The sequence below is a fragment of the Branchiostoma belcheri genome, unplaced genomic scaffold (genome assembly GCF_001625305.1).
Source record: "Branchiostoma belcheri isolate BF01 breed outbred unplaced genomic scaffold, Haploidv18h27 scaffold105, whole genome shotgun sequence".
Taxonomy (NCBI): Eukaryota; Metazoa; Chordata; class Leptocardii; order Amphioxiformes; family Branchiostomatidae; genus Branchiostoma; species Branchiostoma belcheri.
Window position 1 is genome coordinate 463,008 of NW_017802436.1, and position 22,611 is coordinate 485,618.

General features: G+C 43.5%; 2 protein-coding genes across 2 annotated transcripts; one reads left to right on the plus strand and one right to left on the minus strand.

Annotated features, from left to right (window-relative positions):
• The first annotated feature begins 370 nt into the window (after positions 1–370).
• LOC109477248 lies at positions 371–14,841 on the plus strand. The gene is made up of 20 exons (XM_019778331.1): positions 371–403; positions 1,426–1,782; positions 2,216–2,308; positions 2,597–2,728; positions 2,957–3,214; positions 3,664–3,783; positions 4,147–4,416; positions 4,710–5,285; positions 5,422–6,309; positions 6,540–6,770; positions 6,862–6,981; positions 7,293–7,352; positions 8,198–8,428; positions 8,971–9,066; positions 9,650–9,751; positions 9,924–10,019; positions 10,441–10,481; positions 10,965–11,220; positions 11,736–11,879; positions 12,780–14,841. Exons 2-20 carry the CDS (start codon positions 1,584–1,586, stop codon positions 14,234–14,236), a joined length of 5,370 nt encoding a protein of 1,789 aa, XP_019633890.1. The 5' UTR covers positions 371–403; positions 1,426–1,583; the 3' UTR covers positions 14,237–14,841.
• Positions 14,842–15,412: 571 nt separating this feature from the next.
• LOC109477399 (proteoglycan 4-like) lies at positions 15,413–20,915 on the minus strand. The gene has a single exon (XM_019778651.1). It carries the CDS (start codon positions 20,671–20,673, stop codon positions 16,708–16,710), a length of 3,966 nt encoding a protein of 1,321 aa, XP_019634210.1. The 5' UTR covers positions 20,674–20,915; the 3' UTR covers positions 15,413–16,707.
• Positions 20,916–22,611: the final 1,696 nt, after the last annotated feature.

Genomic DNA, 22,611 nt, shown 5'->3' on the forward strand with positions numbered 1-22,611 from the left:
CATTCAAAATTTATCATATAGCCGGGTGACGTTGACCAATCAGAAGGCTCCATTCCACATTCCTTATGGCGCCGTAATGTCACAAATAGAGTCAAAACCGGGTCTTTATTCATCCCAATCCATACATTAAACAACCCAATAATCACCCGCATATGACCTCAGGTGACCCCAAAAAGAACACCGCTCTGTTCTAAAAAATCAAAAAATAACTTGAGTTGTGTTCCAATGACCTCGGGTGACACCCTATTTTGCTGGACCCGGCGAGCTACTGCAATTAGGTATTGTGCTGGCAGGCGGCGCTTCCGCCTCGTACCCAGGGTTTTGTGTGCGCCCACAGACTGCCCTGGGTACAAGATCACTTCCGCATATGTGACCAGGAAGTGACAGCGAAAGTTTCGGACAGGTAAGTGGAAGAAAACTTTCTTTAAGTAAGGCTCTTTCTTAAGATATTTACAGACTTTTACTGCAAAGGAATGAAAATAAGAGTTTCTTAGGTTTAGGAAATGTGACAGAGCCAGTACTGGTGGTAGATTTCAGATGTTCATATCTGCTTAAAGTTTGTTGTTTCTGTGGTATTTAAGTTATACCTGAGTGGAACCAATTTGAAAGATAGTTCGTATCCACCATACATCTTAAGTCGTTCAACGCTTGGGTATGGATTCGAAATGATTTGGTTAAGTGACTGTGTGTGAATTTCAAGCGATTTTGACGACTTAAAAGTTGAAAAATAACCCTGAATTGTCCCAGTTGCGAAAAAGGTTCACAGTCGTCACTGTGTGCTTACAAAGTGATACTAATTCCTCCGTGTGGCTGACTATTACATGGTTTACAAACCAATGCTGTTATATTTGATGATATACAGGATACACAGATTGTGTGTACAGAAACGATGTTTCATGACTAGTCAAGATAACCGTGTTGTATGCAGTTATTAATGGATACAGTGTATCAAAACCGACTTCTGCCACAAAAAATACCTGAGGGGATTCCCCTGGGGATTCCCCCTTCCTGGGTTTTTCCCACTACGTCATTCCTACCGCTGTTTATTGTGGTGTTGGGGAGAGGGTTGGTGTTGGTTTCCTTGACTTCATATAAAACATTTTATGCGTCTTTGTGAGCCACGTGTCTGACTTAATTATGCCTTAATTAGTGGGCTAGCCTCTATGTTGGTGCATTTAGGCGGAGAGTGTGGACCTGGGGGGGGGGAGTATTCTTATCATTGTGATTGAAGAAATTCCATTCGCCATTCCGTTGAGTTTACTTCTGTATCTAGAAATGTATTACATATCGTCGATTGCTACGGCTGTCATATCAATTATCATATCTTAAATATAGAAATATATAACTCATAATGATTATTTAGTTATTCGTCTTGTATATTTGACTTACTTAATTAAGATGGTTTTCTGTTTGTACATTCAACAGCACGAACCTACACGGAATGCCTACCAGCTGACATGTAAGAAAATTCGACAACCAAATCTGACTTTTGTTAGTATACGCAGATACAGTTGTAAAAACAATCACAACAAATTTTTAAAGTAACTCTTCCTGTCAAAACATGATATTTTTGAAATAAAATCATGGATGCAAGTCATAAACAGCTTCTAAAGAAGCACCGTGTGGAACTGGTGAACAACATCAGAGACGTGGACTCGGTTCTGGACCATCTGGTGTCTGCAGGGGTCATAGAAGACGAGGAAGAAAGGGAGATCAAAGACCGAGAAGGGGCAGGTGCGAAGGCGCAAGTCCGGAAACTCCTGGCGATTCTGGCGGATAAAGGTGATGCTTTTTTATTATCATTATTTATTCCAACATTTCATGACCAAATTATCAACTAATCATTAAAAATCAACTTATTTTATGCCCCCACCAACGCAGAGTACAAATACAGGACAGGACAATACTTGAGTTAAGGGAAAAGTCGTGTAAAGTGCCTTTCCCAAGGGCATGTCAGGACTCGAACCCGGGACCTCTTGGTTCCGAGTCGAGCATTCTGCCGCTACGCCACACGACCCCACAATTCTTTATTGACACAGGGACTTTTGTATGGTCTTCTACAGCTAAAGATCTAACAAAGCTAAATACATGTATCAATTTATCTATCGGATCTAACGTATTAAAATCAGTTGAAATTGTGGAAAGAAAAGTGAACAGTATTGTAGAATGTACAATCCATTATAAAATGGTGCTCATTTTCAATCATATAATAAAGGGGGCAGCAGTTTCCGTTCCTTCTGCACGGCGCTACAGAACAGTGGATACAAACGGCTCGCCAACTTGCTCAGGGGAGACGATGTGAAGAAAGGTAATTATAAGAACATGTTTATCGTATTATTGATGGTTGTTTGTGCGAAATCTCTTTGGGATTCAATTTTGACATTTCTGTTTGTTTTGTAACATCGTGATCGTGACGGCAATGCCGGATTTCTATTTGATCACTTGATGAAGTCACGATACGTGTGATGTTCTTTAGAGACAGACCAGAATTTTTCCAGTACTTCAGAATGGAAATGTCTTTCGTGTCACTCGTTTCTTCAACATCAACTGAAAATTCTGTGAAAAAATTCATAATGTTTTCCTTTCCTGCTTGCAGCTCTACACGATGAAACAGCGATCGCTGGAAGAACCAATGGAGAAGGGATGAGAGGCGAAACACCAAGTGCAGCTTCAAGTGCAAGTGTGAGCTCTGAACAAAGCACTAAGGAGGATGTGGAGATTGGCCAAGGTATATATACATTTTACATGTATACTATTATTCCAATGAGCCCTTCTAGCATTATCCTTTAACAAATATACTGTGTTTAGAAAGGTAAACAAATGCTGTCAGAATCTATAATGGCAAATGACAAAGCAATGTAAGGAAAACCCACTAGAATATTATAGTTCATACATAATGATCTACATTATATTTATGCTGTGTGATGAAATGTACTTAATGGTTGTTTAATTTCAGATGACATGCAGAAATATTTTGACAAAGTCATCACCAAAGTCAGTAACAAGTGGGACGACCTGGCCCGGAAGCTGGGGTTCAATGAGAACGAAATAAAAGGAATCAGGGCAGATGAGACATTGAAGCCTGATCAAGACCACTGGTGCAGAGAAATGCTGCACAGGTGGAGAAACAAGAAGGGAAGGGAGGCTACTCTACAGGTTCTGAAGCAGGCACTCATCGACATTGATGAAAGTCTGACAGCAGAGAGTTTAGATGGTGCGTTTCTTACCTTTTCTTATTATAATAGATTCAGATTATCGATTCTCAATGACGTGTCCATGAAAGCAAAATGGACCCACGAAGAGAAAGAGCCATCTGTGCTGGGAATGATTCTCATGCTGGTAAGTTTGCCATTATCAGCAGTGAGTAAAGAAACTCTTTTTACACAATCAACTCTTTATCCATATTACATACATTTCCCTGTAATCACGTTTATGTGTAGATATGTAAATATTGTACGTTTGGGAATGCATCTATAGCAGCGACACCTGTGCTGCAGTGCAATGTGAGCCAGTCAGAATTGTCCTGAGGAAGGTGACAGACGGTCACCGAAACGTCGGCTGAATAAAACACTTGGTTGTGTAAAAAGAGTCTCTTTACTCAGTGTCTTACCAACATGATGAAACTATTCACGGGGCCATCATCAACATTGCTCATTCCTGCAGAGTTACAGGAGCCACAGCCGTCCACTAGCAGTCTTAAAAGGAAGGAAGAACCTTTGGGACAAACAGAGAAGTCGAAGAAACCAAGAACTGATTCTGAAGATGAAGAATCTCATGAGAAAGGTAAGAGATAATTCAAGTAAATGTTGGTCACCCCATGTCAAAGGCTCTTGAGTTAGTTATAATTTTATCAGTTTATCCATGTAATTTTCAGAGTCAAGATGATGTTGTTATGTTAACAATGTCGCAGTGTTTTAGTTAATTCTTCAGGGTCACAAAGTTTTATCGGGTTATGCTACCTACAAGTTACACTGACCTTTGGTCGTGGAATTTGTCAATGAATCCTATCATCATGCCAAGACTACTTGGCTAGATGAATTGGTGTATGGATTATACAACTGAATTATTCGTTCGATATCAGACAGCGCCACTTAAGTTTTTAATGATGCTGAAATGTTACTGATTCCATCATTACAATGCCTCCAGCTGTAGCCCAGCCTGGCTCCATCACCATTGCCGAAGTGACAGAAGACAGTATCAGGATCACCTGGGCAGAAGCAGTTGGCGCCAAAGACAGCTACAGGATCAGCATCTCTAAGGCTGATGGTGTCACCGCTCCTAGTGTAAGTGTGAACGCTGGAGATCCACTGGAACACACCTTCTCTGGTCTGACAGCAGGAACTGAGTACACCATCAGTGTTGTAACTGTCAGTGGTGGGGTGTGCAGTGTGGCAAGAACAAAGACACAGAGGACAAGTGAGTATCCTGTGTCGTACTTGGCTAGATGCATTGATGTATGATTTTACAGCTGAATTATTCTTTCGATATCAAACAGTGCCACTTTAATTTGAATGATGCTGAAGTATATTTTTATCATTCCAATGCCTCCAGTCGTAGCTCAGCCTGGCATTATATTTTTGCATTTGTCTAGGTGTCATTAAAATTTTTTATCTTTATCTATGGCCACGGCGTACAGTCTTATGTAATGTCAACGTTCTGTATCTGCAAACTAACTCTAAAGACTGTGTATTTTTTTTGTCTCCCCTCAGATGAGGCAATCATCAGCGAAGATGGAGATGAAAGAAACAACAAATTTTACAAGTTCGTTGAGAGGAGTGAGGAAATATTTCACGATGAGGTGCTTCGAGATCCAAAGAAATTTTCGAAAGCTGTAAAAGCGTTTAGACGACATGCAAACATAGTCTTGGGTACGGACGAGTCAAGTGCGGACGACTCTGATGTACAGAAACTTTCTGCCAGGGCAAAGTTGACAATCAGAAGGAAAACAAAAGATGAGATAGCACGGGTTGATGACCTCCTTTTTAAAGATACAAGATCTCTACGTAATACAGCAATATACAATGGCCTTACACGAAGTTTTCGGCTTTTTAAGGCCACCCTGAGGAGAGCTATGCGAGGCTGTGTTCTATGTTACCTTGAATTTGACGATGAGTCTTGCTACAAAACATTTCTGCGAGCTTACAGAGACGGACGTTTGTCCGACACCCTGACCCGGGAACTGATCACAGACGACATGAGGGCAGCAGAAGGGGAGGATCTGTACGTACACGTCACGCTGCTGGGAGAGGACGGGGGATGTCAGGACGACAGTCTTTCCGACGAAAGTGAGGTTTATTTTCTGTGACACAACATTAACAGTTCAATTGAATGGACACTTTCAAACAAATTTTCCAAGCACTTGTCAATGCTTTTTTTGTATCTATCAACGTTCTAACTGTCTTCATTTTTCTATTACCACAGATGACCCAAGAGGTCCTACAGGAAGAAGCCAGGTGGAAATTTCTACATCCGGGTTTCCAGATGTCTTCATCAAACAGGAGCCTCTGTCTCCAGTAAAGGTGGAACCAAAACCGTCGTGCAGCTACGCAACAGAAGCAGAGGACACCAAACCAACTTTAGAAGCGAAGCCCCAACAGCCTCTTGGTGTTAAAACCGAACTTATCAACAGACGACCTCCGTTCGACTATCAGAAAGTGCGTCTTCGTGTAAAGGCAGAACCTCACTTCCATGTGAAAAGGGAAGGACACCAACCCGGTCACGTGATATTACATCAGCACAGGGTGACAAGAATGGGCCCCAGCGTCAAAACAGAAGAAGAAGAGGATGAGCAGGAGAAAACAGAAGAGCATCACTTCATCAAAACAGAACCACGTCCCAGACTTAAGGCAGAACAACACACTCACCATCAAATGAAAATAGAACATCACAGACCGCGTCATATCACAGACACAGAACATCACATGGACACAGAGCACCAAATTGACACTGAACACCAAAAGGACACAGAACAACACATGGACACAGAACAACACATGGACACAGAACAACACATGGACACAGAACATCACACGGACACAGAACAACACATGGACACAGAACACCACATGGACACAGAACATCACACGGACACAGAACAACACATGGACACAGAACACCACATGGACACAGAACATCACACGGATACAGAACAACACTTGGGCATAGAACATCACACTGGCACAGAACCACATCCGTACATGGACCCACCATCAATAAAAGAGACAGAAATAGTTGCCGGTTTTGGGGTCCAACAGGAACAAACGGAACTGATGTATCAGCCACAGCAACAGGAGGAGCCCTTCTGTTCTCGTAAATATTGTCATTCTCTTGAAATTTATTGTGATTGCATGATCACATTAATGTTTTATTACCATTTGAATATTGCTAAGGCTGTGTTACGTTCAACTTGTTATTTGTTTTAATACTGTTGATGCCTAGCTTAGTTGCAATGATCACTTGTTGCACAAGCAAGTGCAACATGACCAGGGATGGGATGCAAGTTAATGTGTCAAATCTTCCTCTGTTTTGTTCACACCCAGACTGCTGCAACCAGCTGATGTTGCTAGCCGACAGACTGGGTCCCTACTGGACATGGCTGGCCTTTCAGCTGGGATTCACCAGTACAGACGTGGAGAGGATCAGCAGCACCTACCACCCCAGATACCACCCTCACTGGTGTCTGTGGGAGTGGGTACAGAGGGAGCTGTGGGGAGCATCAATGGACGCCGTGTTGGTGGGACTGAGAGCAGCTGGGCTGCACCAGATAGCAGGTAACAAGTAGTTTTCACATGGTGTTTGGATTTTTGGCCACTTCAATCAAGCCAGAATTTCATATTTTACAATTCTGAATGTTTTTCCCAGATGCGGTGGAGACCGGTGAACTGTTCCAGAAGGATGTGGACGATGGGTCATGGGGGTTAGAGGGGAAAGGTCAAAGTGCTAAAGGTGACGGGTCAAGTTCAGATGGAGACTCGGATGACGGTAAGATTGGAAGATGAAATATATTTAAGTCTTTTTCGTTGTTAATAACTAAAAATTAAGTCTTTTTCGTTGTTAATAACTGAAAATCCATATATAAATTTCCTTTAAAACAATAATGGTAAATTGTTTGTAATTGTAGAACTTCCCACCGTAGGTAACTGTAGCTATGATTCAGTTTTTCATTCTTAACATTTGATGAGTTTATGTTACTTCTTCGTTATTAAAAAACATTTGATGAGTTTATGTTACTTCTTCGTTATTAAAAAAACATTTGATGAGTTTCTTAGTAAGTGATTTATATGTTTCCACAGATGGAGATTCTGGTGGTGCAGCAAAACGTAAAGTCACGCCTCGACCAAGTACAGCACATGGTAAGTGAATAAAAAATAACCTGATCTAATATTGAAGAAATCATCATCATCATCATCATATGAAATCCAATAATAGGTGAATATCATTGAATTTCTATCATGATGTTTAATAAGATAAACGAGCTTTTTTCCTTCTTTCTAACTTGTATTTCATTAGTTTGGGTTCTGAATCAATAATTTTACTTCACAGACGAAAACACATCAGATGACAGTTTATCAGACAACACTGACAGAGAGGCTTCGGCATCTTCGCCAGGCGGTAGCCATAGTAACAGGCAAGAAGAGGAGGGGATATCATCACTAGATTCTGGTAAATGGGCAACTTAACCATGTATCAGTTGTACTTGTAGTTCATTTAGTACTTTCTGAAGCCAGAATAAAGAATATGTTGGTAACATAATTAGCCGCATTTGCTTCATTTCAGCGTCACGAAGCAGCACAGCCAACCAGTCAGTTTATCCGACGGGTGAAGACGCCTTGGCCTGGCATGAGTGTCTTCAAGGCAAATCTGATAATGGCCTAACATATGCAGGGGCATACCTGTAACATGCGTTTGTATATAATATGTTAGTGTGTGCAATAGATACTGTGTATATATCATAATTACTTTACGGTTTTCTTTTTCTCTATTCAGAGATAAAGGGTGAACTGGCAGGTCCATTTTTCAAGAGAGAAGAAACAGGTACACGACTATATTTGAAACAACTAAACTCACTCGTCATATAGCCTTTGTTGTACTTTCATCTTCCTTCTGCAAATCAGTATTCTAGGTATCTGATACTAAATCGTGTGACATATATCAGCTATCTTATCAGCTCTCTATACCTGTCTTATATGATCCACAGAACTAGACAGACAGCTAGCCGCTGTTGCTGACCATTTGGGTTCCATGTGGGAGCGGCTGGCTTTGTCTCTCGGCTTCACCACTGACTACATCCGGGACCTGACAGCCAGGCAGCCCCCATCCCTCCGTCCTCACCAGCTGATCTGTGATTGGATGAAGAGGAACGCTGGTGACGTCACACTGGAGCGGCTGGTGCAGGCCCTGAGGGATGCTGGGATACACCAGGTTGCAGGTGAACTTTTTTTCTTAATTTACAATAACTGTGATCATAGGTTGAAAACAAGCTAAATTCATTTGCCATTGCTTTTATTTATTTATTTATTTATTAAAATTCATCACAACAGTGAAAGGGACGGGGGAACAGGTGAAACACCTTTACCAGCCCTCGTCCCGATACAGCATACAAATACAATAGACTCAAGTATAAAATAATGAGTGAACAATATGCGAATTACATATACATATACATAATGAAAGAAAAAAGACGTCATGATTTAACAAGCTTAACATAGACAGACTACCGAACCCTCAAATCCTGACAAGACGCGCACTTGCACGCAGTGGACCATGTACAGAGGTTGTCAGGTTCAAAGTTTTTAGAGAAAGAACTTCAAAAGTTTACTGCCACAATGTTCACGACAGTAACACAGCCCTACACTGAACATTGTCGTGATCCTGTCAGTTCTTAATAATAGGTCTGGTAGGTCTGGTATTCTGACCTGGCTAGTCAGTTTTATCCCTTACTTACCGTCATGCTTTGTTGTTGCTACGCAGATGCAGCAGCCTCTGGACAGCTGTTTGAAACAGCTGAGAAGGGTGAGGCTGAAAAGGAGAAGCCAGAGGATGACATGTTTGCATCAAGCCCAGGACGTAAGTCAACATCTTAATCAGTCAAGAAAGGCTGGAGATTTGTATAGTGTAACTATATTATTTTTGGCGTTCTGAAAAGTGTTTTTGAAACCTTATTGATAAGGTTTATTTCAAGGTAGTTAAACTCAGGACAATGATCGCGCTAAGGAACTATCACCTTTTAATGAGTTACGTTAAGTTTGAATTCATTTTCGTTCAGTGTGCAACACTGCGACTCCCAATAAACGTATCTTCCAGGTTTATCTGTTGCAATATTACCTTTGTTGAGAGCATTTCAGAAACAAATCTGTTCTCTTGGATTTTCAAACAGACAGTAACAGGTTCTGATTTTCCATTTGATTTTATGCAGATTCTGATGAATTGTTTCTGACAGAAACGGATTGTGATTCTGCAAAAGGAAAGGCAGACGGGGACTTGGATACTGCAAACCCTGCCGGTGGGTATACACAACAATTCAGTAGTACTTCTTGCAGTACGTTATAACAAAAGAAGTCCAACATTTTCCAAATTTTTACAAAACTTTCAGTCAAATTACAATTAATAAAAAAGTAACACTGCAGCAAAATAATTATTTCCTTCACAGAGAAGACCTCGCCTAAACAGGACAGTTCTGACAGTTCCAGTTCTTCTAGTTCCAGCAGTTCTGATGAGGAATCAGACAACATGAAGGCTGAAAGGAATGATGGTAAAGATATATGATATATCATATGATACATATATGGTAGCAGTATATAGACTAGTGGATTGAAAGATTCAGTCAATGTACGGTATTCTATACAAAACCATCTGTACGTTTGTTCTTTCCATTGGCATGGGAAAGGCTGGCTGGATTGTCACTTCCTTCCATTGTCTTGTAGATGGCAGATTGCTGTTAAAGAGGAAACGTCCTGACGGCAGCAGTTCTGACTCAATCAGCAGCTCTGATGAGGAAGAGGAGCATCAGGGTGCAGCAGGTAAGAGATTTCCCATGTACTGTTTATCACAAGTTGTTTCTTAGTACGTCATGTAAATAGGAGACACTGTCCAGTGACCCAGATTTACGGTTGTACCTTCCAATTGAAATATTAGTCATTCACCCCTTAACCTCAACAGTTGGAGACACTACTCACTCATTGGTGGATGAAGGTTCAGCAAAAGAGCATCCCGAAGAAGCTGATCATAACAATGAATATCATCCAGACCATGGGGAAGGAATTACTCGCCCAGGTAACTGACTTTTGTGATTCAAAGGAAGAAAAGGTTTTGGACTTGAGTGTTTCTCAACCGTGTACAACAGATATAAATCTGACATGAATTAGGATGCATAAGAATATTAGAAGATAAATGATATGCATGATATGTCAAATGACTGTGAGCATTCTTTTTCATTCTTAGTGCTCCTGGCAAGAAATACCAAGGAAGTACCAGAAAATGAGGTATGTCATAAACTTCGTTGACACATTAGCAACCAGCCTTTTCGTATCCAACATGGACACTTTGCATAGTGCTTGGGCTTGTATGGAATAGACCTTTTGTGTCATGAATTTCTAGCAACATGATGAAATTATGTACATCTGCAACAAGTAATACGTTCTTTCATATTCTCATTATAATCTTACAGGAACCGTCTGAGCCGTCTGCAGTGCCACTGTTCTGTACTTCATGCAAGCAGACGATGCAGGCAGAATATTCTTACATTTGTACAACTTGTGAGGTGAATACATCTGCTTATAGGAACTTCCACATCAATCATTGGAGGTTGATGATTACGAGATGGTTTATTGGTTGCTAATAATGGAACTTGTGCCATAGTAGACCTAGAATTTAAATACCCCTTGATTCTATGTTAGTTTCCCAAACATTATTGAGTACCGTCTAGCAGCTGACATCTGTCCTTTTTTTCCTCTTGCCCTTCGCAGCAATACAACTTGTGTGTGGTGTGCTACAAGAAGAAGAAAGGGCACTCACACGAAATGCAGTGGGGCCTGCAGCTGAAGGATGTAGAAACATTACAGCCCAGCCTGAGTCCACAGGAGGCCAGACGCCTGGCTGCCCAGCGCTTCATTCAGAGAATGATCCACGCCTGTCAGTGCCGAGACGCAAACTGTCTCCCCAGCTGTCAGAAGATGAAACATGTGGTGCAGCACACTAAGAGTTGTAAGGGGAAGACTAGTGGTGCCTGTCCGATCTGTAAAGAGTTGATTGCCCTGTGTGTTTACCATGCCAAACATTGCCAAGAGCAGAATTGCCCAGTTCCATTCTGTCTCAACATCAAGCACAAGTTGCAGCAACATCAAGCACGTCTGTCGTCACCCCAAACACGTGTCACAGACAGAAAAGGTGAGCCACTCTATCGTTTCCACCCCGAAGTGTGTCTAGATACTCCATTATATATGATTGGTGAAATGATTATTAATAAACTAAATCTTAACATGCATGCATGTTTGTATGGATGAATTCATGCATAGCATTTATTTTAAACCACTACACATGACAGCCATCCATTATCAAATTAATCAGTTCCTTGATATGACTATATATTTTTTGCACTGAAGGTATCTACTTTTTCTTATCATGTATTAGCACAAGTTGGACATTTTGAAAATCGTGGAAAGCAGTACTATGTTCTTCTATTATAAATGTAGATAACGTAGCATCAGAACAGTTTTTAATTCCTATCTTGCTTACAGAAACACAAGTCAACACACCAGAGTGTACCTCCACCTCATCCTTGTACCCGACCGGAGAAGACGCCTTGGCCTGGAATGACTACATCCAAGACTTCTTCAAGAATGATGAAGACACGGCAAGATCTATCCAGGAGAGCTGGCCAAGTAACTTACTGGTTAAGCACCTCATCAGGGACAGGTTTTTCCACCCTTACTTGTGTGAATACTGGAAACAGTACCAAATCTTTCCTGGTACGTTATCGGAATTTATAAAATTTGTTACTGAGATTTCTGCCAAGCAATTCTCTTCCCAAAATGACATAAGCCATGAAAAACTCACATCTATCTATGAAACCCATTGTCTCGTTTTGGGAAAAGCTGCTTTTGAAAGTCAAAGAAGTAAGCAGTCTGTTAAAGTGTATACAAGCCAATTCGACTGGGATGATATCAAACAGTCATCGCTTGGTTTGTTGCAACCAATTGATTATAATGAAGCAAAGGATACCTTCGAATTTGTACATGACAGCATACGGCAGTTTCTCATGGCATTCTGGGTAGCACACGCAGTCAGAACCCAGACTGACAGTACAGAACTCCTGAGAGTTTGTGCTGAGAAGTCAGACCACCTGCCCATCACCTGTTGCAGCCTTGCTCACCTCCTGAGCAGGAAAGACTCTCCTCCAGCACACCTGCAACAGTTCGTACGATTACTCATGCAACGGCAGGTAGGGTCTGACGATTTTAACCGCCTACTGTCTATTGTAACTACAGTTGCAGAATCAGAGCAGATAGATGCTTTGTCATCTTTGACACAGCAACTCTTTCCAGATAGAACTATGGACTTGTCTGCTCTTCCTGAAATCTCCCTTCATGGCCTCCACTGCTTGACACAACTCATTAGGGACACAACACTTATTCAGACAGTAAAACTACCAGAAAACATGGCTTTTAAACAGGAAGCAAAACAGTATCCTTTTGGGCCAAAGCGTTCTTCTTCTACCAACCACACAAATCAAATCAGATATCTCAGCTACCTGTGTCTTTTTGAGTGCCTGTCAAGTGCAGCTCCTGGCAAACGTAATTTCATGACAGAAATTTGCTTTGCAACAACTGACCAAGAGATCAACGTTGAGACAATTCAGCAATACTTTCAGTTTGGTCAACCCTTCATGAAAATTACTGTAAGGTCAAAAACATTCACAGCAGGTACCTTCGGTAACCTGTCAAAATCACTGTTATTCACTCCGAATGTCACAAATATAGTCATTGCATTAAATAAAGTTAATAGCGACGACATGGTACAAGCCAAGGTTGTCTTGAGCTGCCTGCACAAACTGAAACATGTGGAAGTCAGAGAATTCCACTCTGTAATCGATCTGACAGCAAGGTTTGCAACTTTCACTCTGCAGTGTAAAACTCGGCCAAATGTCTGGCCAGGTGTTTTCTCCTTCCTTTCTTCCGACATCAAAGAATTGGTTCTTAAAGGTAAGAGAACGAGGGTTTTCAAAGGCAGGAGACTGGGAGATATTTATTACGGATTGAGGGAAAAAATTTCCTCACTGCCTGCTGCTGCCGCCGACAACCTTGCATCGTCTTTTCCCCATCTAGAATGTTTATTTACGTTGGATTTGAAATGTCTGAAGGCCAGTTCTTCTGAATGGCTCACACTATTCCAAGGATTGTCGTCGCTACATGCAACAACATCATTTGTGGAGGGGGGCGAGGCTAGCAGGTTTCCACCGCTAAAGGTGTTGGGTTTTTCCAACTGCGACTTGACTAGTGAAGACATTCTGTCCCTCATGAAGAAATTACCTCCCCTCCCCAACTTGGAGGAGATAGATCTCAGTCACAATAACATTAGTGATGAGGCGGTGCCTGGTCTTGCTGAAGGTCTTGGTTCATGTCAGAACCTGAAGAAGGTGAACCTTAGTCATAACAAGTTGTCTGACAGGGGAGACTTCTTACCTCCCCTCCCCAACTTGGACGAGATAAATCTCAGTCACAATACCATAAGTGATGAGGCAGTGCCTGGTCTTGCTGAAGGTCTTGGTTCATGTCAGAACCTGAAGAAGGTGGACCTTGAATCTAACATGTTGTCTGACGTTAGAGAAGTAATGAAAGCCTTTATCAACCTTCCCATCCTGACACGTGTAGATATTGAGAACAATTCCATCCATAACGAGTCCCTCCCCGCCATAGCTGCGTGGCTGAAGGTTAGCACAGCTGTGGAGAAAGTCTGGCTGTATGATAACAGGTTCAGTGCTGAAGGGGTCCGAGATTTTGTGAGAACCATGAAGGGCAAGGCTTACTGGGGGCTCTTTAATGACCTCCTGTATGACGGCAGCCAGGCTGATGTGGACGAGGCTGTAGAGTCAAGTGGGGAGGGTGCACGGAGGGAGGAACAGCAGTGGGAGAGGTTGAGAGGGGAGACAGGTTTGATAGATGTGAAGGTCAGACAACTGACAGTTGTGATTAGTCATGAAGGTCGCAGGTCATATTATACACAGCTAGCATCGCCCTAAGGTGGCTTTCTCCTCATTGTTCATGATTTTTTTTTTAAAAGAGAACCCCGAAAAGCCATTACCACGATGAAACATCTGTTTATTTGCCCAATCTTGTAACACAGATGTTTATAGGACTGGCTTTAAGATGTAGATCCCACTTCTGCCATGGATGTCCACTCAAGAGGAATAAAAAGCACTTTCACACCAACAAGTCAAACCCTCGTAAGGTATTTGACATTGTAGATATTTCAACTGCCGTGTATTTTCATGTTTAGGTTGTTCCCGCTTTAACATTTGCTCCCCATCCAACAAGTGAATATTAGCTCCACGTGCAAATTAAATTCATTGTATTTCCATATTCAAGGTCCAGGTTCTAATCTGTTTGGTTTTCCCCTCTCTATTCCTGGCTAAGTTAATGTCAGCTCCATTGGTGACAAGCATCTTGTAATTACAACATTCGTGTGACTCAGTATTTTTGTAACTTCAACGTTGGCAAAGTACTAAAAGTGCCGCTCTGTTTGACCTAAAACATTGTGCATAGAACTTACTGTAACAGCATGTATTTTTGTTCATATCTTTTACTGTATAACTATAAACTGTATAAAAGTTTAAGATGATGATCATCACCAAACAGTTAAGTTTGTTGAGTTGTTTTCCGTCATTTCCGTCTGTGGTTATCAAGTTGTACATATTTCTCTTTTTCCCACCCGGGTTGTCGAGGAATAGTTTCATGCAATTGACGTAATGTTATTGTAAAATACAGCGTTATTCGTGATTATTGCAAAGATGCTAGTTAAATACATTCCTTAATAGATTGTAGATATATATTACTTGTGTTGTATATAAACTGTATATAACTATATTTTACTAAACAAAAGTGTTGCATATATTCATCTGTTTGTGTCTATTTTGTGCAGAAATGAAATAAATATTTTTGTATCTACACATGTGCGTTTGTGTAGCGAGTTTCTAATGAATTAGTTTTCTTTCTGACCGTGTCTTCATTGAAGAAAATGATACTAAACACTTTTCAACCCTCACGTCGTACGAGAACGTTTAGCAGCCCTACATGATTTACAGAAGAAAAAAAACAGTGTATGATTATTGTTCATAGTTTGGAGAAGAAGGTGCAAAAACGCCAAATATGTTATAAAACGTTCCTACAAAGAAAACCACATCTGCTGAATACTTCGTTGTTTATATTTGCACATTTCCATACGTACGTACATGTACATAATTAATCATGTGTTAACATCGTTCGGAAACGTCTGCGTGGGTGAATTTTAGTACCTGTATAAATAAGTACAAATGTATATAAATACAGAATGAATTCTACATTGGAAATATCTAAGGTATATATAGAGTCATCGTCATAGAAAGTATACAGTGATAATCCTAGACATTCTTACAGGACATTTGCAATGCCCAAGTTTACTCCGAACTTGCCGGAATATTTGTAGACTTAGTAGTATTCGCAAGAACACAATATATACTACTTCACCGCGTATAATTCTGCTCTGTCAACATGACACGAAACCCATACAAGGAATAATTACTCTACAGACCAAAGCGTCTTCCTTGAGAGTTCTATAATTTTGTCTAATTTTAACATTTCTGGTAGAAAGCTCGTCATCATTATTATTACATTACACCATCAGTACAAATGAGAGTTGAAAATACTACATTTTTTTCGAGCAGAATTCTTCAAATCCGCAAGCAGCTTTCCATGTTATATAGAATAATTAGTAGACGACGTTGCCCATACTTAGTTGTCACTATCTTATATTAGTAGAATTCTCTCCACCGATTACAAAGTTTATATGGCTTTTATACCTGTTATGTTACAAGGGAGAAATATATTTTGTTAAAAATACATGGCTATGAGTTATGAGGTAATAACTAGGAATATTAGGTGTTAATACATTTGATAATTTACATGTTAAACATTGATATATGTACAAACAACTTCCCTAAACAAGAATTATCATTGCAGCTCAAACAGCTGTCGCTAGAGGCGCTGCAGAGCCATGGCGACTGGCCAATATTAGTACAACTGTTAAACTCCACTATTTGGTTACACACCGACCCAGCATTGATATTCTGGCATATGATATACCTTTACAACTTTCACAATGATATAAACATTATCAACAATCTGATAATACAAAAAGATACACGTATAGGTAACAGGCAAGCTCATTTTTATACATTGTTATTTTCATTTTGATACAACACGCTTGGGTTGTAACATTGTCACACTGTGACATTTATGTCACAGAACATAAATGTAAGTTCAGTCAATTCAGTCTATTTCAACCATGTCTTGTCTTCGTTGTAGATTCCCCTGTTAAACCCCAAATAACATCATACAATACCCTCCGCAATCCAAAACACGAAGACCCAAAACACTTCCTAGGGGTCTCAAATCTCAATTTCTTGTTTGGTACGTTTTCTCAACAGTTTTGCCAGTTTTTACATCCAAGTTCTGATCAAATATCGTCCAGCATGGCGAACGCGTCATCCAGCGCCACCGACACCGCCTCGCCGTATTCCGAACCGTCCTCGGAAGCCCTCGACACCGACGACGGCGTCCGAAGCAGCGCCGAGTCCTTCCGAAGACCCGAAGCGGACTGTTCCGACTCTCCGTTCGTCGCTGGGTCGGAGCCGCGCGATTTTCTTGGAGGAGCCTTCACACCTTCGCTTTCCGTCTTGGCTGTTGGTGAAGGTTTGGGAGATTGTTCTTGAGGTGCAGGGCTTGTCTTGAGACTTGGTGAAGAACCTCTCCCGTTTCTAAGACTCTCGTTCTTCTTTTCTTGATCCGGAGCGGACGCGTTCTTCTTATTTTCCTCGTCGTTGAGCAACATGGCGGCGTGGAACAGCGGGTTCGAACTGGAGCTCATGAAGCGGGCCACCCCGCGCGGCCGCCTGCCCTTCGCTACCCCGGCGCTAGGCGGCGTCGTTGAGACGGAGGGTGGCGACGTGTGTCGGTCCCTGCTGAACGGCATGGGGGTGTAGGGAGACAATCTCGCTGGGGACAGTTTGGAGACAGGCGGTTTGTCGCGTGTTCTGGCAGGGAATTTCCGTGTGTCTCTGGCTTTCGGTGTCGTCTCGGGAACTTTCGGTGTTGTCTCGGAAACTTTCGGGGTTGAGTCGGCAACTTTCGGTGTTGCCTCGGGCACTTTCGGTGCTGTCGTGTCGAGAATCCTCGGTGTTGAGTCGGGAATCTTCGGCGTTGCCTCGGCAACATTCGGCGTTGTGTCGGCAACTTTCGGCGTCGTCGCCGCGACCATCGGAGTGCCCTCTTGGACTGCATCTTTCGTAGTCCTCGGTGTTGATTTGGCGGATATGATTTCACTTTGCTGCTCCGGAGTTAACGCTTTATAACTCTCCGTGCGGCTGAGGTTGGGTGTACTCGGCAGAGGAGGGCGGCTAGGCGCGGCAGAAGACACTGACTCTTGCTGTGCGAGTTGCCTCTGTGACGGGGTAAGGTGGTCAGGACTAGGTAGGGGTGGTCGGTATGGGGTGTCGTGTGCCACGGGTACGGGCTCTGGGCTAGGGGACTGGTCAACTGTTCTCTCAGCCGATTTTTGTCCCTCCGAACGGTTGTTGAGATGTTGTATGATGTCGTCTATCTTCCTTCTCGGTGGAGTTTCTGATGCTTGTTCAGGTTGGGATGTTGTGTCAGGGGAGTTGAGGTGCCTGTTCTTTCTTAGTGGTGTCTCCAAGCTCGTCGATTCGGAAAGTTTATCTTCTATTTCTTTCGCTGCCAATTTCACCTGCGGTTGTTCTTCTTTCTGCGACTCAGTTTCCGTCTTTGCGGCTAAACGTCCTTCCAAGTTTGCCGTGGGGGAAGAAAATGCGTCACCCTTTCTTAAGTCTTCTTCTTCGTCTTGGTAGGTTCTTGAAAACCCCGTGTACTTAAACCGAGGCGTTCTTGAGTCGCTCCTTGTAACTTCGCTCCTCTTCTTGTTACTCCTTAAGTCCTTTATCGCGTCTTCCTTGGACGTGCCGAGAAGACTCGAGAAAAAAGACGCGTCTTTCGCCTTCTCCGACTCCGGCGTGGACCGGCCGCTGCTGCTGTCGTCATCCAGCCTACCGCGCGTGCGCCAAGGCTTCCGGGTTTTCCATGACGTCAGAGCTGACCCGACAGAGGACACGACGTCATCCGTGGGGTCACCGCCTATACTGACACTCGGGGACCCTACTGTAGGCTCTGGCGCTTTTCTGTCGAAACTTGGTCTTTCTAAGACAGATTCAAACGCCTTAGACTCTTGAACCACGAGTGGCTTTTCCATCTGAGGCGTCTCTACTTTCTCTGTTTCTATAGTTACAGTCGCGGGTTCATTTTCTACTTTCTCTGTTTCTAAAGGAGTTTCTGTGGTCACAGTTTGTTCGGGCGCGTCGCTGTCCACGTTCGGCCTCTCCGACTCGGAACTGCTCGCCTCAGACGACGCCGAATCCGCCACCACGCGACTTTCGTCTGGTGTCGCGAATGTCAGAGCCTTTTCCTCGAACTGTTCGTCAATTTTACCGACTTCTGGTTCCGGCGTGGTCTCCATGGAAACCTGTGAAGACACCTCGTCGACTTTCGCGACTGTTTCCAGTTCTGAGCCAACCTCTTTCTTCGAAGTAGGCGACAAATCGAACGATTTCCAAGGTGGCTCCTTGTCTGTCACTGTCCTGGCTTCCCCCGTTTCGGGTTCAAGTTGTAGAGGCGAACTGGTCATCTGTGTTCCCGTCATCCCGATTTCCGGGGTTGGGGAGAAAAATTTCTTCCTCAGAGGAGTGATGGGGCTAAACGGCGGGCTGTGCGGTTCCTCTACTGCCAGACTCTCCTTTAGAACATCGCCCTTTGACCCGCCGGAGGAGCCTGATGACGCAGAAGACAGGGAGACGCTGTCGTCGTCATCATCGCCGCCATCTTTGTTCCTGAAGGACAAGACGGTGACCTCTGGCTCCTCGTTTAAAGATGGCGGCGGCTCTTGCTGCTGTTTTGGAACACCGGAGTCCAGAGTGGAGAAAATACTCGTAGCGAAACTGTCTCCCATGACAGCAGGCGGGGTTTTATCCAGGGAAAGCAGAGTGTCCGACTCGGTGACCTTGTCGTCTGACAGTGACGTCCTTTCCGGGATTCGAACGGAGACGGTCCCGTCGTTCTCTCCCGCCGATGCGTCGGTGCTGCTGGAGTCCTCCGCTGCCATGGTGATGGAACACGTCGGCACGTCAGACCCGGAGTCCGAGTCGCTGGCCATCTCAACCCCTAACGTCATCGGCTCCACGTCATGGCCGTTCGGTATGACGTCATCGGGCATCTCCACCACTTCCGCTGCTTTCTCAATCTGGATTTCTACTTCCGGTTCAACGTTCGATTTGTCCACCTGTTCTTCTGCGTTGACCTCTACTTGTGAGATGTCAGCCCTCTGTAGAACCAGCTGATCCACCTCCAGTGGCTCTATCGACTTTAGAACCGGCTGTTCGATCTCCCAGGAGTTTAGGTCCTCCTCAAGGTCACTCAAGGTCAGCTCTTCTCCGAAGGTCGTGTCACCTTGGAACGTGTTCTGTTCGAGGTGCGGGGACGCGTCCCTCTGCGCGAACCCGGGCATTTCTATGATGGTCTCCTTTGAACTCGCCGAACTCAGCGAAAGGCTGTCGCTCCTTTCCAGATCAAAGGATAGATTCTCCCTAGGCGCAAGGTCGTTTCCGGGAATGTCCGAAACCTGATACAGCTTGCTCCTGTCCTGCGGAACGTTCGAATCGTTAGGAATTATTACTTCAGGCACGTCGTCGTTTTCTGATAATCTCGTGTCCTTCCCGAGACTGTCGAAATCGAACATACGATTCGATTCGTCCTTGACTTCAGGTGTGACCTCTGCGTCCTTGCTGACGTTTTGTTCGTCGAAGTTGAAGGGACTTTTGACCGACATGACCGACGTCAAAATGTCGTCTGTGTCCCCGAGTCCTCTCATCTTCAGCGAGATGTTGTCCAAGTCAAGGTCAGAGTTCAGCGAAGACCGCGAAAGGGCGTCGCTGTCCCGACGCACATCCGGGGACTTTGATGACGCAACCGACTCCTCGGGAATGTCCAGCGAAATCTCGTCCGGTTTCTCCGGAACACTTTTCTGCTGAGTCTCTATCTCTATTTTGGCGGGAGTTTCCACGGAAACCGGCCCGTTCGATTGGACAACGCCGTTGTCTGGAACCTTCCCGTGATTCACCGCGCCGTTGACCTCGTCCCCGTTGATCTCGTACCCAAGGTTCTCTGCGCCCTTCTTCTCCGAGTGGGGAGGGGGGCTAGTGGCGGATGGCTGACCTTCCTCTTCAGACTCGTAGTAGCCGGCTTCCCGCCTCCGCTTTCTCCACACGAAGTAACAGTACAGCGGCACCAAGATCAGAAACACCACGAATAGAATCACTCCGACAGAGATACCGACGATCTGGCCGTTTGATAGCGCCATCTTGGATTTTCGTCCAACCCGCAAGTCTCAAAAGAACACCAAGAAACGAAATGTTGAACGTTTTGTTGTCGCAACTCCACTGGTTGGCAGTTTTACAGGCAACCTTCCCGTGGTAAGCTCACGTTTGAACTGGTTCCATGGCATCGCCGAAGGGTAAGTTTTTATGTAGCTCCATCATCGGGTCACATCCTTAGGAAAGGTCACCACATCAGAACGGTTCACTGGTCACAAGAACAGCAGTGTTACCTGAAACATAAACAGGGTGTACAATTAGAGTTATGGTATGGGCAATAACTAGTGATCTTTACATGCAGAATTAAGGTACAGATTCATGTACAGATACATACATAGGTACAGATTCATCCACAGATACAGATTCATGTACAGATACAGATTTTCCGAGTAGGATGACCGTGTCAGTCCCTACACTTGAGTGAGGAGGTTGACACGGTGGCCTTCGCGTGGATTTTAAGGTGGATAACAGGGTATATTAGAGTAATAGAGAACACTAGTAGAAAACATCGTAGTGGCCTGTTGGCAAAATATGTGTCATAAATTAAGACTGTCGGCACTAAAACGGTGTTAGTTACTCGTCTGCCAACTCCAATACAAGCAAGATGGGCCAAGAGTGACTGTTTGTCAACACTTAAGCGTATCCCTAGGTATGGACAGAAATATGTAACAGTTGCCGTGGGCAAACCATTGTAAACCATTTGATTCAAAAACTTATTCCAAAACTGCTGCATAGATATGATATGTGTAAAGCCAGTATGAAAGTGTTAAGTCAGAGCAAAGGTCGAAATTTCTCGTTTCCTGTGACCTGTAGCCTCTAATATCATATACATGGCTTAAGAAGCGTCTGGAAAGAGTAGAAACTGGTCAAATAGACACTCAGGCAGATAACATGTGCCGGGTCCCCCCAAATGTACTCCTTTAGCAGACCAACTCCCCCGGAGTGTTATCTGAGTGTCTTGTTGGCCAATTTCTACTCTTTCCAGCTGCTTCGGAAGCCTGGTAGAGGCTACGTTTCTTGCCAGTATTCTAGGTGCGTTTTGTAAACACCCGACCGAGGGACATACACATGCCAGCGCCTCGGGGACAGGCACGCCGACATTCCTGTCCCTGTCGTCCTGTCACCTGGACGGAACCTCCGAGACGCGACACAATGGCGCAAGGTCACAGGGCGCGACATGTCAACTTTCTCAAGGGCAAATGTGTTAAGAAACTTCGCTAATGATGTGGAGGTTTTAAACGTATCATTTTACTGCATATAGCATCCATACAGACAGAAAACAATTGAAAATACGCAAAATTAAAAGAGACGTTCTGCCGATGTGCTATGCATAAAACATTATTCAAGACGTCACGTCTAGTCGGTTCAACGTTCAGGGTTTTCTTTTGACATATCATCGGCATTTTACTCGTCGCAGACGATATCTTCTCCGGCACAATTGAAAACGGACGGGATGCCATCATTGAACACGCAGTATGCGAAATAGACGATCTGCCGAAGTGCCATTACGAGTTGTGTGTAGTACAGATTGTGGGGAGGGGGGTACTGGTATGGACGTGCCAGAGTCATGATGTCATGCTTTATTATGAACTCACGCCAATTATGACGTCACAAAGGTGTCCAACAGGTCAGAATCCACCTTCCACAAACCGGTCCGGCGAAAGTTTGTAAGTTGCCGACGCTTTGTGTTAGTGTTACTTATAGTCTCTCAATTTCACGGATCACACTTTCCAATTTTGATACATGACTTGCAGAACTAAAAGAAAGGACTAACTACAGACAAGCACACACAAAAAGAAAACTAGTTGTGACGTTTTTAGTCAGCGTAGTTTGTCACGGAGCCAAAAAGGGAGAATAATTTGCCGTAATTCAAGGAGGAAAAAATTATCCGTTTCTGGACAGCTATAAAGTGCTGTAATAAACTA